This window comes from Capsicum annuum, chromosome 1 (assembly GCF_002878395.1).
Source record: "Capsicum annuum cultivar UCD-10X-F1 chromosome 1, UCD10Xv1.1, whole genome shotgun sequence".
Taxonomy (NCBI): domain Eukaryota; kingdom Viridiplantae; phylum Streptophyta; class Magnoliopsida; order Solanales; family Solanaceae; genus Capsicum; species Capsicum annuum.
In genome coordinates, this window is record NC_061111.1 from 155,824,936 (window position 1) to 155,840,834 (window position 15,899).

Here is a 15,899-nt window from a genome sequence, read left to right on the forward strand (position 1 = left end):
TGGATCTTCACTGCAAAATTCAGAAACTTCCAAAATACAGACTCACGTGTTATACTATTCATGACATTTGAGGTACTTAAGAAAGTGGCTTAAGAGGATCTTCACCACAAAAGTTCAGAAACTTCCAACATACAGACTCACAAGTATTCACGACATCTGAGGTACTATCCCGCTCTTAAAAATCATGTTTCAATAGAACCAACCCTTCTTCCACAATTCCCTGCCCCCACTACCACCCCCCACCCGCCACTCCTATTTCACCAAGAAACATGCCATAGAAAAAAAAATTATAGAATATTTTGCATTCCAGTTCTAATAAAGATCCAACGGAACAACTAGGATTCAGCTTTAAGAGGTTAAGTATATTTACCTTGTGTGGTGGACCAATAAAGTCATAAGGGACACATCTTCTGTTTATAACATCGCGGATCAAAAGTTTCTGACCATTGTAAGTAGTCAAGATTGATATCTTATTCGCAGGATATCCAAGTAATCGCATATACATATAGACGCTGACTATGTATTCAGCCTCTCCCTCATTTTGATAGAACCAAGGTGAAGGGGCACTTTCACCTCTTCCATTGTAATCGGGCACATCTACTAACTGATAGTCATATGAGAATCCAGAATTTGCTTTATGAAAGACTGCATTCTCCTTCACATAAGGCAGATCCCCCAGTTCTCTGTATCTCCAATTGTAAAGCCGAGCTAAACTTGGACGTGCTCTACCCTGCGCATTGAGCTCAATATATGGAATCCCTAGTCTGACAAATCTTGTGAAGAGACTCTGATCCATGTGGCTGTACTTCTGAAAAGCCATATTTTTCACGACAGGGGGCAATTGATGATGGTCGCCAATCAGTATACAGCGCTTCAGCCGAGCATAGCCATCTTCTTGCCTCTGAAGCAACATTGGGATGAAAGTTTCAATTTCCAAAATTTGGGCACTTTCTTCCATCAACAGGTTGTCATACTTAAACCCCACTTGAAGAAAATCTTTCCTTTTAAGTGCCGCATGTGTGCATGTCATTGCCACAATTTTTGCCTGTTTAGTCATCAGGTAATTAGATCGATCAACGGTTGACTTGAGCAATTCAAATGCCCTACATTCTTCGAGCTCTTGAAATATCGTTTTCAAATGACGAAAGCACCCCTTAGCTGCACGCATGTCCTTTCCAAAGGACTGACCTGTAAAAACTGGCTGGGGAGTATCAGAAAAAAATTCCTTAAAGGGAAACCGATCCTGAACAAATGTTGGTTCATCTTGATTTGCAGCACAAGCAGCTAAAAATTGTTCCCACCGTGAGTATACATGAAGCAGCCAGAAGTACCCCGCAGTTTCACATGTATAACCAACATCTTCAGGAAGTTGAAGGGACCTTGCAAGGCGTTCAACTTCACTAAGCAGTTCTAGCCGCCGAACAAGCATGGCATTCACTCTTCCCTGACGACTGAAGTCAAGATCAGTTGCTAATTCTTGCTCTCCCTGACCAAGCCGGAGAAGATAGCGAGCTGGAACATCTCTCTGTAGTAATAACAGCAGTGGAACATCATTTTTAGTTACAATACGATTGCAAAATTGCAGTAAATGTCACATTTCAAATGCATAAAACTCATATCAAAGATGAAGAAAATATCTTGATATGCAGAAAATATCTTACTTGCATTATCTTCTCAAAAAGATCATTTAAAGCTTGATTCGAATGAGTGATTATCAGGGTCCGTTGAGAAGGGCAATTATGATAGAGAACGTTCAAAATCTGCACAGCCGTATCAGTCTTTCCCGTACCAGGGGGACCCACAACCATGGATAAACCTGGCTGAACGCCTGAGATGATTGCTCCAACCTACACATGCCAAAGAAAGCAAAGATTCCAGAGTAAATTTAAGTGGAATAATCAGATTATCAAACCAAATTAAAGCAATCAGAATTGAATCTTAAAAGAGACAAGCTACAAGGAGAGTGACAGAGAGCAATGACTTTAAATCGGAAGATATTGATTGTACGGAAGAAATAAGGTAACAGCAGCATAAGAGGAGCACTACTGATTTTACTTTGAAGAAAGTAATAACTTGAAGTCAAAGATACTTGATTTGATTGTAAGGAAGAAAGACAACAGCACGAGAGGAGCACCACAGATTTTACTTTGTTTTGTTTTACCTCTGGTATGTAGACTGTCTTCCCTAATGCAAGCATTAGTGGCTGCTTCCGCGGCTCGAGCCTGTGAAATATAACCTAGATATCTAGCAACTATTAAAATATTACTCCCTCCGCCTCAATTTACGTGAAGGTGTTTGACCAGGCACGAAGTTCAAAAAAGCAAAAGAAGACTTAAACTTGTGGTCTAAAATAAACCATTGATATTTGTGAGCTATAAATCGTTTCACTAAGGGTAGAACGGGTGTTTTAAAGTTAATTTATTATTAAATATAGAAAAGTGTAATTATTTTGGAACTAACTAAAAAAGAGAGTGCAACATAAATTGGGTGGGATGGAGGGAGTACTTTTTAACCCAAACTCATTCCATTATTAGCACACCAACAAGGAAACAAAGGTACTAAAAAGGTGAGTAAGGGGCACAACCACGGTACGCGTCAAGTTGTCCTGATTGCTATAAACACGTGTTTGCTCACTTGCATAAGAAAGTACATTATACTTTGCAATTTTTCCTATCCCAAAATGACAAAAAACAAACCCATCAAAACTTTAAACTAAGATCATTTCGTTTAAAATTTTGAGTTTAAGAGATATAGGTCAAGAATTTGGAACAACAGGGAATATTTATCATCACCATGATGAAACGAACCAAATATTATTTTCAAACCTTGATACTCATTTTTAGCTTATCTTGAAATCAAGCTGTTTGACTGCTTTGTACATAAATCTAGATTCTGCTGTTTATAGGACATTGACCTCTACGACACTCTTGTACACAAAACACAAAAATACTGATAAATGAACAGAAAGTAAGAAAGTAGGCGGTATAGTTTATTCAAGTTGAGTATAATTTACCTACTGAAGACCCATATAGTTGCTAAATTCCACACACGTATTACAAGCTGAATGTAAAAGTTATTACACTAAACCAAATTCAAGTTCCACATTGATATAAGTTCATTACATGTCAAGCACTTGCCCACGTTGTGAGCATTTTAAAAATTCAATCTACAAACATGTCAGTCCGACAGTACTCGATATCTGTGGATCGTAGCACTACATGCAATTAGATTGGCAAAAAATTTTGACTAAAGCAAGATTTATGAGCTCACACGCACATATTAGATTCAACCTTCATAAGAAACAACTGATTTTCTAACGGAAGGAAACTGCCTTATACCATAACCATATCTACTCTTAGAAGAACCAATACCACATGTTCACTTCAATGTAAGGTAGCAGGCGGTCTCAAGAATCCTTCAGTGTTTATTATAATGTCATTCTGAAACAATAGTAACTATAAAGCTATTTTACATTTCACTTTGCCACTAGAATCAGAATATTTCTTGTCTGACTAAATACTGCATACTCAAATTAGACAATCGTGTTAATCATCCGATTGGCCATTTTTTCAAATATGAGAAAACAAATGACAGCATTTTAGAAATTAGGAACCTATGATGTGATGTGATGCATACCTGTGTCGGAGTAAATCTGACCGAGTTCCTCTTTGGTTGATCCTGAGGATATGGACCTGGATCAGGAGGGATATATGCTTCGACAATAAGCTTGTCTCTTTCAGAATGAACTTCTGGCAGGCCTGCAGCATCAGCTAAAGCTATAGTAGAATTCTCACTTCCAGGAAGGGCATGAGCTTTCCCTTTCAGATTCCTAGGAAGCTTAATCTTAAAGGGGGGGCTTGGTTGCAAGTTTTCTAAGCCATCTTGGTCGACAAAGCAAACCTAGAACAAAAAAGATAAGGAAACAGAGAAAAAGATGTAGCGACTATAATGAACACACCAGCATAATGCTAAAGAGAAAGAAAGACGATGAATACCTGATAATCAGGAAAACTCTCCCTAACATGATCTGCATCTAGGAAGGTATCTTTAAAATCCACTGTTTCAAGGAGGTCTGACATATTAGTCCACTGTGCTGCAGAAGGATTTCCATAGCCCAAAAATATGTCGTGCAGCCAATCAGGAACTATGCATGTTTCATTCATCAGATCTCTTATAGATTCTAAGATGGCTTTGAAATTATTCTCCTTTGGTTTCCTCCTCATCAATATATTAAATGTACCATAAATATCTTCTGCACCTTTCTCTGCTATATCACCAACATCCATATGGTATTGTGCTGTGTCAAGCGCAACAGTAACAGTTCTAAGGTCTCCTTTCGGGGGTTTCCACTCGTCCCGCTTGATTCTCCCAGTAAAATCATTCATGAGAATTCCCTCCTCATCACGCATCTCGATTATTTCACAGCCGCGTACAAACTGGAGACCAAGCCTCTGGGGGACAGTTGCATTAGCAGCCTCTTCAGCACTGAGAGGCTCAAAGGAAGGACGAATAGACAGTAAAAATAGCACATCGTGCTCTTTAAGTGCATTCCATTCTGACCTTATTTGTGATTTGTAGCTGGAGATGCTGAAAGTGACTTCTGCTGTTACAGCAGATGGCTTTACTTCGCCTATATTTGGTTGTTTAACTTCTGTAATCTTAAATTCTTTAATCGGCACAGCCATTCTTGACCAACCTCGAAAGGCCGGCTCTCCTTCATTATTGATATAAGAAAGGAGATGTGGCACAGCTTCTTGGATGTCCTCACGGATTTCATAAGTCGATTCAAGGCGAAAGAGGTTAAAATTTCTAAGAAGATAGTCATGAAGTGTCAGAAACTGTAGGTTTAGCTTTGGAAGTGCCAGGCATCCTTCCCCGGTGTAGTTGATGCTTGGTACAAGGCTTTCATCCCACATTATTTTCTCATTAGGGTAAAGAGGAAGGGCATTTATGGCCTCTTTCTGTGACTGTTGTCTCTCAAAGAAAGATACCATTACTTCAATTAAGAAATCAACTCTATCTGAACATGGATCATCAACTGATATCAGTTTTAGCTGCAATAAAGGAGGAGACATCAGACAAGCAATGACAATCTTGCAGAAGATAACTACTCATGCTATCGTGGAGATAGGCGAGTATAACTACCATAGCGATAAGAGAATAAATGATAGTACATTAAAACATTTAGCAATTATAACCAGAAAGCAATTTTGAAGTACAAGATGCATTTTCTAGGCCACCAATAAGACAGCAGTTCAAGATGGACTATGTGAACATGATATCACTAAGACAGTGCACAACAATAGAAATCGGTATACTTCTTTTCAAAAGGAACAGTAACCTGTATTCTTTGCAAATATAACAAGGTTTGCTTGAGAGGGAGCGCACAGACTAACCGCCACATCAAACAGCAATGATCAGAAATCCACCTCAACAAAGAAACATATTTTCTAACAAACATGTTTTAGCTTTAGTCATACAGCTCTATAAGACTATAATTGCCAAGAAGTTCTAGTCATGTGCCTAAAAATTTCTTCCCTTTCTTTTTTGGGTCTTTATAGACTTTGATGCCCTGAAAGCAATCATTTTCTCCATCATTACAAAGGTAGCCAAGTTCATTATTTTCGGAAACCCTCGGGAACAATCTGATTGAAGGAAATAGACTAGAAGGAGCTCACATCTTTAATAGACCCCAACATGTTCACATGAACAAAGGAACTAGAAGGAGTTGACATCTGTAATAGACCCCAATGTGTTCAAATCAATGAAGGAAGTCAAACAGTATAAACTATTCGGATTGTATTTCATTCTTTATGTTCACCAGAGAGGAAAACATGTAAAGACAAGTGCGAATAGTTGTAACCCCACCAGCCACTGGATCAGTGATAATTAGTTCTCCATGGCTAATCTATCTTTGAATCTTAAATATCCATAAGAAAGTGATATGGATTTTGGTTGTTTCATTGTACAGTGAGAAATAATGCACAACAATAGAGGCCATACAAACATGACCTATCAACACTAAAAGAATATCATGGAAGGGCTATATCATGGAAGGGCTCTAGTATCGCTCTACCAACAGTTTTAGCGGCCAACAACTTATTTCTACAAAAAAGAATTGCACCTTAGTCCTTTTGTAGATTCCGAGTACACAGAAGTTTTTCCTCGTGGAAAATATCAAAAGGGTGCAACCTAATTTGCACTGTCTACAATTTGTATATAGAAGAACTTCCCATGATAAATAATGCACAATGATCCTATTCTTTAACATATATCGGAGATAGTAAACAGCCATTTCACGAACCTTCCGGCATACTAAATCTCTCAGCTCCTCAGGAGTAAGCACAGAAAGTTTCTTAGATAGATCAGCACGCCTGTGTATTGCACCAATATTTGCCAATGCAAGTTCCCGTAGCTACAGAAACAGAGGAGGTAAAGAGATGTTAACAAATTGAACATGGCACGGTTAAATTGTCCACAAAGGATGATATTAAGTTAAAAGAAACAATATCCAGAGCTGCTCATCATCATCAAAAGAAACAGAAATCAAAATACACCTTGGGTATCTTCTTAAATGCAAGAAGCTGGAATGACTGGAAACGATCATAATGAGCCTGAAGCACCTCATCATCAGTCATTTGTCTCCCTAAATGATCATCAATTTCAAAACCTTCATAGAACTGAAGTAAGTCAACCAGCTGGGCAAAAAGTTTTCCTTTTTCATGCCTATAAAGAGCGCTTAAATGACATTTTGCAACCACAGCAACATCAGCAACAACAGGCCTTATATATCTGCAGAATAACCAATAGAAAAAGGGATGATGAGGAAACAGTCAATAGTTGAAATTAATCTAGTGTTGCTATATACTAGCAGATACAACTATGGTAGTGAATGGCAGTCAACCTTAGAACTCACCAAGCTCCGCAAAAAGGAGCACAAAAATAAAAATTGCTTTTATGTGATCTTTAACACTTGTAACATCTCTTAACTTCAATGTTGCATTGGTATATCACTACACAAAAGCTAAAAATTCTAATGGAATGGTATCACTTTGAATCTGACTCCACACTCTACATGATAATGGAATGGTATCATCTTCCTGATTTTCAAGCACTCTTTGAAGACATGATAATGGAATGGCATCATGTTCGTGATTTTCAAGCACTCATCACTTTGAATTTGATTCCACATTGTGGATGACACTCATTTTTATGTTTGATCTACATAGACAGCATCTTTTTCTCCATTGGAGGCTGTTCTACTACAGAGAGCATTATTACCTTCTAGTTGGCAGTTGGCTCAATAGATCAATAAGGAACTCCATAAAACGTTCACAATATAGGACAGAGGCATCATTAACACCTTCAAAATCATTTGCGATATCCAAGTCATTATCAACCTCATCGTTTGGCTGAGAAAAAACCTTGCAATCAAGAACCTGAACATGGAGAACGAAACATCAGAAATCTTCTGCTAAAACAATCTGAGAAGAATGGTGGACAGACAAAACCCCGATCAAATACCTCAAGGAACTCCTCGAATAGATGTCTCAAGAAATTCACTTCTAGCATGGTTGAGGTATCAAAAGATTCCCCTCTTTTCGCTGCCTCCTTGGCTCTCTTTGCAATCTTTTTCCATTTCTTGATTAGATCAGGGTTAAGACAGAGCTCCATCTATTCGCAAGAATAATAATAATATTAGAAATATAAATGGAATGAGGAAGATTCTATTCGATTTAGCAACATAGTAAGAGTTACCTGAAATCGACCATATGACAAGCAATGCCAACACTGCAGACCAGCTAACCTCAATACCTTTTTACTCACTATCTCGTCTTCTAAACTCTGAATGAACAGAAGCAGTAAATAATTAATCAAAAAAAGAAACGAGGAACATCAATAGCATTCTCAGAAAAAAAAAAGGAAAATAATTGTGTAGCAGCTACAAGAAATGCATCAGGAAGCAATGCAGACCCTAAAGGGGGCTAGCCAGCTACATGTAAAACAATATGTTTCTTTTTTTATTAGTAAAGATTAAAAAAATATATATGCTTTACCAACATGCAAGCTGGGTTTGGGCTATACCGTGTTGAGAAATGAACTTTGGGAACGCAACAATGCTCAAGCCACAAGGACTGCGCTAAACCATAAAAGGAGACTACACAAGTCTACAACCATACAATTAACCGTACAATTCTAACAATGAGAAATGGATCAGATAACTCAGAGATACGTTCAACATTGACATATGTTACTAATATGTTCATAAAACTAGGGAAGAAGAAATATGGATGCGGCCATATACATGCTGGTAGAACAGGGAACATATGTTTAACCATACTTCATAACATTTACAATCTAAGAATAGAGAAATAATATATAGGAAAAAGTTAGATTTTCAAGGTGAAGGGAAATGGATCGAAAAACTGAAGTAAGATTCAGCAATAAGGATGTAGATGTACCTGGAAAGCATTGATCATGAAAAGTAGATAATTAATTTTCTCAGGAATTGTCAAGCTTCTACCCTGCAGTGAGGTCTTAAACTGTTAGATAAAACAGTGAATAGAGCAGTAATTTAGCACTAATGAAATACCAATCATTTTTTCACAATCTATCAAAGCACAGAAATGTTCAACCATAACGCCACAATCAGAAAGTTACCTTAAATAAGAAACAATTCACCTTAAGAACAAAAATTCAACATGAGAACCCAGTCAAGCAAGATATTAAACGCATGAAGGTGCCACACATCGATCAAATTAAGAGAAAGAAACAGCGACCTGGAGACCAAGATGATCAGAAATAATAGCTTTCTAGCATTCCGGTGGATCATAAACAATCTCCACCATGAAATTTTAGAACTCTATATATGCATGATAGAATAAATATACCCAAAAAAAACATGCCACCACTGTCACAGACATATGGTCTTAAAATATACTCCCTCCGTTTCAAAAAGAATGACCTACTTTGACTTGACACAAAGTTTAAGAAAATAAAAGACTTTTGAATCTTGTGGCCTTAAATTAAAGTTATGTCAAATGTACCAAAATGCCTTTTAATCTTGTGGTCCTAAACATGCCATGTGGAAAGTTGAAATTAAAGTATCGCCAAAAAAGGAAAGGGGTCATTCTTTTTGAGACAGACTAAAAAGGAAAGTAGGTCATTCCTTTTGAAACAGAGGGAGTATTAAGATAAAAAGTAGTCGTTGATGCTGACCATTATAAATTCATCTTTATCACTCAGCAATAGATTTCAACAACTGCTTAAAGATTTTGGACAAATACTAATGACCAGTAAATTCCCCTTGTTTATTATCCGTATCTTGAGCCGGGGGTCTATCGGAAACAGCTTCTCTACTTCTTCGGAGGTAGCGGTATGGACTGCGTACATCTTACCCTCCCCAGACCCCACGCTGTGGGAATACATTGGGTTTGCTGTTGTTGTTGTTGTTGTTGTACTAATGACCAGTAAAGTTACATACAGCTTGAAAGTATGTGCTTGTTACATATAACTGCACTAGTAATAGTTGCAATTTTCTTTCGAGTAAATTATACTTGCACAACTTAAGTGAGATCTAAGTATTATTTTTTATGTGATATAATGTGAATTAAGAAACAAATGTATTAGCAACACCTACAGAAGAGCACCTAAATAGACAATAATTCCCTGAAGGTGACTTAGCTATAAAGTAAGCTGTCTTATTTTAAAATTACATGTCTTGTAACAACAAGAACAATATACCTAGTGTAATCCCACAAAATTAGATGTCTTGTCATAGTAAAATAAAAATAAGAAAATTTTAATCAAAGAAAGGATTAAAAGATTTGTATATAGTAAAAATTGTTCATAGTATTAAATTTTAAGAAATTTTATACAATGTACACATGTACCAATTAATAAAGCTAATTATTGATTTTTATTCGTGATGCTTGCATAATAATTTATTTTTGATAGTAATTAAAGATTTTATAAATGTTTGCACTGAGCCAGTGCATAAGAACATAAATACGATTGTGCAGATCCTTAATTGAATCTAAAATTGCATCAACATCATGTCACCAAAAACCTAGCCAAAAAAAAGACATCTTTGCTTTAGGCTATGTAAATTTCTCCTATGGCCTTCAAAGATCTTTCCATTTCTTTCAAGCCAAACAGTCCACCAAATGGCTTGAGGGATGGTATTATGTAGCATAACAAAATAACAATCCTTATATTATGATCCCCGCATAACTAGCCCATCACCAAACGATTCCCATAAGCAGTAGCTATGCTAAGTCAGCAATTCCATGGTTTGCCAATATAGAACCTAAAAAATAATTGTTTTTTTCAAGGTAAGTTGCAAACAAGATATGATCCCTGGGTTTGACCATAGGTTGGTTGTTATTTTGATGCAAAGTAACCAGTTCACTTATGCATTTTTCAAGGGTCTCTGCACCATGACATGTGTTCGTAAAGTGCTTATGCGCTTTTGACATGAATTCATTGGTTTCTCCTTTGCCCTGTATTTCTTTCCCGCACTCTCAGTTAAAGCCCTCTCTCATATATATTCCTATTTCATGCATTGCAAATAATGTGCGGCTAAACTTTTCCTACTGATTAATTATCCATAAAGGATCTTTTATTATTCACATTAGCAGCCAGAAGAAGTTAGTGATGCTTATAAAGAATGCCTATAACACAGATTCAGTGAGAAAAGGAATACTCTGGTTAGAACAATCATTACCAAATTACTTAGATAACTAAATCACAGAAATATGTTTAGCCCAAGACAAAAACAAACCTCTTTCAGGCGAAGAACCCTATCAAGAAATGCCCTGAACATATCCTTTCTATCATAGAAGCAGATCCATGCAGACACATTCTCCCGAAACTACAAGTTGCAAAAACAAATTGGTAAACACTGACAAATGACATGCAAAGGTTAGGAATTATAAGCATTTGCACGACCCAGAACATGCTTATTTATAACTATTATTGCTATTGCCAGAAGCTAACTTTTCTGCTGATGAAGCTGGAACCACCCGACTAACTCTAGCAAAACTCAACTTGTTCCTTCTTTCATCATCTTATAAGTCTTTCCTTCTATTTAACAATGTTGGAAAGGAACCGACACACCAACTTCCATCTTGAACATAACATAACAGATGTACAATGCAGCAAAATTACCCATAGATATCAGAGTAAAAGAAGACTTCCAAGTATTTCATTCTCATGAATTGTTGTTTCCTTGTATTCATTCTGTTTTTGGCTTCAGGGGAGAGAGATTACTCTCACCAAGCATATCCACTATTAAGCTTCACTTAGATTTCGGAAAACTACATTTTTTTTCAAAGCTAAACAGTGTCTTGTAAGATTCTTTTGACAATTTCATCATTGAGACTTTGACAGGGTTACAGCTGCAATTAAAGTGTGCATGTTGGGTATTCTTATGTTGGAAATTTATTCCTGAGCATCGATGGAAAAGTGGCTGTGCGAATTTGCATGTAAAGAAACAATTACACGGGCTCTAACTGCCAGAATCTTAAAAACGATAAAGCAGTTTGATCCCTCACTGGATTGTACCTCTGCATACTGAAAGAAGATTTCCCAAATTTATCTGTTGTTATGAATTTCTATAAGCAGAAAGGTGACCCTGGATATTCTTTTCGGAGACCCTAATAGGATAAGGAGGTTGAAGAAGTGGAAGCTTCTTTGGAAGCGCATATAGCCACATAAACTGGTGTTCTTTACATGTTGCAGCAAGGGATGCTACCAGATGGCAGACAAATGGAGCAGACACCCACAAACTGTGCGTACATCGCCATATATATGTTGGGCACCAACATTCCATATATATGTTGGACGTATGTATATATATACATACATACATATATATCTCTCTCTCTATATATATATATATACATACAGACAAACACATCGCCAATCCCCTAAAGTTTGCACGAACTTTCAGTTTGGCACCTCAACTAGCCCTTGTTCATTTAAACACCTAAACTAGGCTCCCGCGGTGTCAATTTGCACTTTTCGCACTAACTTTTCAACATCACAGGCACGTGATTACCAACCATTTCCTATGTGGATTAATGGACAAATTAAATCATGCCAACTCATTTTAATTGTCCACGTCATTATACACACACCCAAACAAATTAAAGAGAAAAAGTATTGGCCAAAATACATGACAAAGTAACAAATTAATCAATGACATGTGGCATTTTTTCCCAAATAATGAATTTGACCACTTAAAAAAAATGGCAGAAGCACCTACCCCCCCCCCCCCCCTCCTCCCTTCCGGTCATCTTCCCCATACCCTTCTCTTTAGCAGAAACATCCCCCACCCCTCCCCCCAGCATATTCCAAACTCTCTATCTCTTATTATAAAAGAAACTCACTTCTTTTCAAATTACCCAAAACAACATCCTAAAAGGTAAAGGAAATGATTGGGAAAAAAAATAAAAGATGGTAAATTTTAAACACCATCTTTCTTCAAATTTTTTCCGATCCAAAACTGATTTTTTTACTTGTTTTTGTAACTAAGATGTTTGAAAACAAAAAAATTCGTCCCACCAATTTGGCTCCACTTCTTATTTTCCCTCGACTCTTCAAATTTTGCCACTTTTTACCTGTAAATTTCTGTCATTTTTTCTCAATTTAAATTGAGGAGGAAGAAGCGGTTTAATCTTGAAGAGATCTCTGCCGCAGGAATTCCCTTCTTTGGTCGCGGCACCATCGGATGTATTTAACTATTGAAGGAGCTTAAGCTTGGAAAAATGGTGGCTGAAAATGAAGAAGAAAAAGAAGAGAAAAATAAAATAAAAATGGGCTAAAAAAGCCTCTTCACTCCATTAATGAGTGTTCTACACTCACTTTGTCATGTCTGCGGAAAGTGCCAAATTGACATAGTGGGCGCCTGGTTTAGGTGTTTAAATGAACAAGGTCTAGTTGAGGTGCCAAACTGAAAGTTTGTACCAAATTTAGGGGCCTAGAGATGTGTTTGACCTATATATTACATATATATACATATATATATATATATATGCACACACATATATGATCACACATATATACACATACATAAACACATATATCCACAAATAGATATATACATAGATATACACAGATATATACATATATATACAGATACACACACACATATATAACAGTGTATTAAAATGTATAGAGAGAGAGAACGAAGTAAAACAATTTTAGATGGGATCAAGCGCTCAATCTCTCATGTAAACAGTTCTCCATATTCAACCTTATACATTTGGTCAAAACAGTAAAACAATCAGTTACTTCATCAAAAAAAAAAAAAGACTACATACATTTTTTGGAGGGCAAGGGCAGATTTCTAGCATATGGTTGCAAAAGACAACAGCAACTTAGTAAGATACCAATAAACACTTTGATCTATACCCAAAAAGGAAAGAGAAATAAATAGAGAAAGAAATTCTTTAACAATTGTTGATGGGTCGAGAATCCATGAGGTCAGTGGTTCAAATCACAATGGTGATAAAACATTAGGTGATTTTTCTTCATCTGTCCAGGTACTTGTATTGATGGGATGAGGTAGCAAGTACCCCATGGAACTAGTTGAGGCACGCGCAAGCCGGCCCGGACGCCACAATCATGAAAAAAGGAAGATATTGGTTCTGCTGTAAGCAGAAGCGTAGAGCCGCAAGTAGAATCTTGACTAGGTAATCACTAATCAGATATACAAAACTTTATTTCCACAGTAAGGAGTGAAAAATTACTTTCATCTCTGAGCAGCCTAACAAGTAACTCAAATGAGTGCAGAAGTCGTAAAACAGCATACCTTCTCATTGACCATCAGAATCATTGACATCACATGCTCAAAGGAAGAAGCCTCTGGATCAAAATTGGGCCACAGATAATTCTCCAAATACTGGCTAACCTCCAATATCATCACCCTCTGCAGTGGCACCGGCTTTCTCCCCCCTTGCACCCAAACCATTATTGAAGATAATCAATAAAATTTACTTTGGGACCACCTAATCAAAACACTTTTATCACATGCCACCACACGCTTTTGCACATGCATTTCTCTCTTAGCACACACATTATAGAAACTCATATACATCCAATTATGTAATTTATCAGTCCCAAAGTTTAGTATTTTCTTGACCGACTTCCAGAATTCAATGGAACACACAATACTTTACTTTCTAAGAATAAAACACAGTAAGTACTACAAACAGGACATAGTGCATTTCGGGGTAGTTTGGTAGCTAATAAAGCAACAACTTATTCATGCGTCAATTTATGTACAAGTTCTAGAGCTTTAATAGCTAGTAAGAAAATAAGTTATTCATGTATAAATTTAATACGACGTTTCGTTTGCAATTTTGAAATTCACATAACTCATGCATGTATAAGATGGAATTGGTGTATTATATTATGCAGAGCTAAAACCCGCATAACTAATAACTACATATCTAATAGCTACATTACTAATACATGCACAACTCTAACCAGCTACTAAACGGTCAAAATTCATTATGCTAAAATTCTGAAAACCTAAAAGAGCTTAAATAAAGGGAAACTCAAACAAAGAACTAACCTGTTACAGTAAGCTCCGTGTCATAAATTTTTTTAACAAGCTCGGGACTGAATGGCTTCTTCTCCCCAGTTTTGGCCCAATTTGAAGCAGCAATTTTAGTCAAGCGGTCGCGTTGGATCTCAGCAAGGGTTATGGAGCTAGGTATGTTCGACTCCGGCGGCTTTTCCGTCTTCTCCAGCGGCTGATGTAATGCTTCCACCGGGTACTCAGCTACGCGGTGCCGCCGGAAATCGTAGGTGCCAGTTCCGTATACTTTGGTCATACTTGCTGTAGTTTACAGTTCCGAAGAGAAAAAATTGAAGGGTTGTTAGGGTTACGCTATGAGATTTTGGGGGGTTTATTGGCAGTCACTTCGAAAGGAAGTGCAGGCGGTGAAGAAGCAAATATTTGAGCTGACTTCAAATTTGTAGGTCCGACCCGAAGCGGACTGAACCAAATTTAAATGGATCCGAATCAAAAACTCGAGAGGCGTTTGCCGGGTCAAGTTAAAAGGAAGAATGGTTGGATAACTCTTGTACTTTATCCGTTTTATAATATGGATATTTTATTTATATATTTGTTATTTGAATCCTTGAATTCACTAAAAAAAAAAAAATATTTTAAATAACACACTTGCTCATATCAGCTGTCATGTCATCTTTCATATCATTTTTACATATAAAAAGTATTAAATATTAAAAATAAAAAAATATATATATAAATAAATAAAAAGAACCCACCCCACTCTCTCGTTTTCCTCTCACTTCACGATTTTTCTTTCTTTTTCTTTATTTTCTTTTGTTTCTTGTTCTTCTTTTTCTTATTCTTCTCCTTCTTTTCTTCTTTTTTCTTTTCCTTCATCATCTTGAGAAGTCAAGGCTTTAACCAACTGATCCAAATTCATTTTTCACACTTTCTATAAATATCTTTCGTCTTAATTAATCAAACACTTTTTTCAACTCCCCAAATCTCAAAATTTTCAAATCCCTAATTTCGTAATTAATCAAATATTTGATTAATTAAGAAGGAAGATATTTGATCAATTATTTGACCAAATTTTTTGAATTTTCACTTATTTGATTTGATTAAATTTGAGAAAAGAATTAATTTTTTCTTCATTTTTTGTAATTTGCTTGAAATTGATCATGGCCATGGCTATTGTTAGGGGTTTAAAATGTTTGTGGTTATGGCTATTGTTTAGGGGGGCTGGTGGTGATGGTGGTGGGGGACTTGGGGGGAGGGGGGCGTTATTGGTGGGGTTGTTTTTCGTGTTGTGAATGGTTGTAGTACATTGTGATTTTGATTTTACAATTGTACAATGTTATTGCTTTTCTGAGAA

General features: G+C 36.7%; 1 protein-coding gene across 1 annotated transcript; it reads right to left on the reverse strand.

Moving 5' to 3' along the window:
- Positions 1-370: 370 nt before the first annotated feature.
- Positions 371-15,048, reverse strand: LOC107840269 (RNA helicase aquarius; the record flags this gene model as incomplete). The annotated part of the gene is given in 13 exon segments (XM_047398282.1): positions 371-1,525; positions 1,662-1,847; positions 3,637-3,900; positions 3,996-5,054; positions 6,305-6,415; positions 6,558-6,792; positions 7,282-7,439; positions 7,525-7,674; positions 7,759-7,845; positions 8,463-8,525; positions 10,784-10,873; positions 13,817-13,959; positions 14,582-15,048. Coding segments are annotated over 13 exon segments (3,963 nt in total), but the record flags the coding sequence as incomplete, so codon positions are not given.
- Between the last annotated feature and the right edge of the window lie 851 nt (positions 15,049-15,899).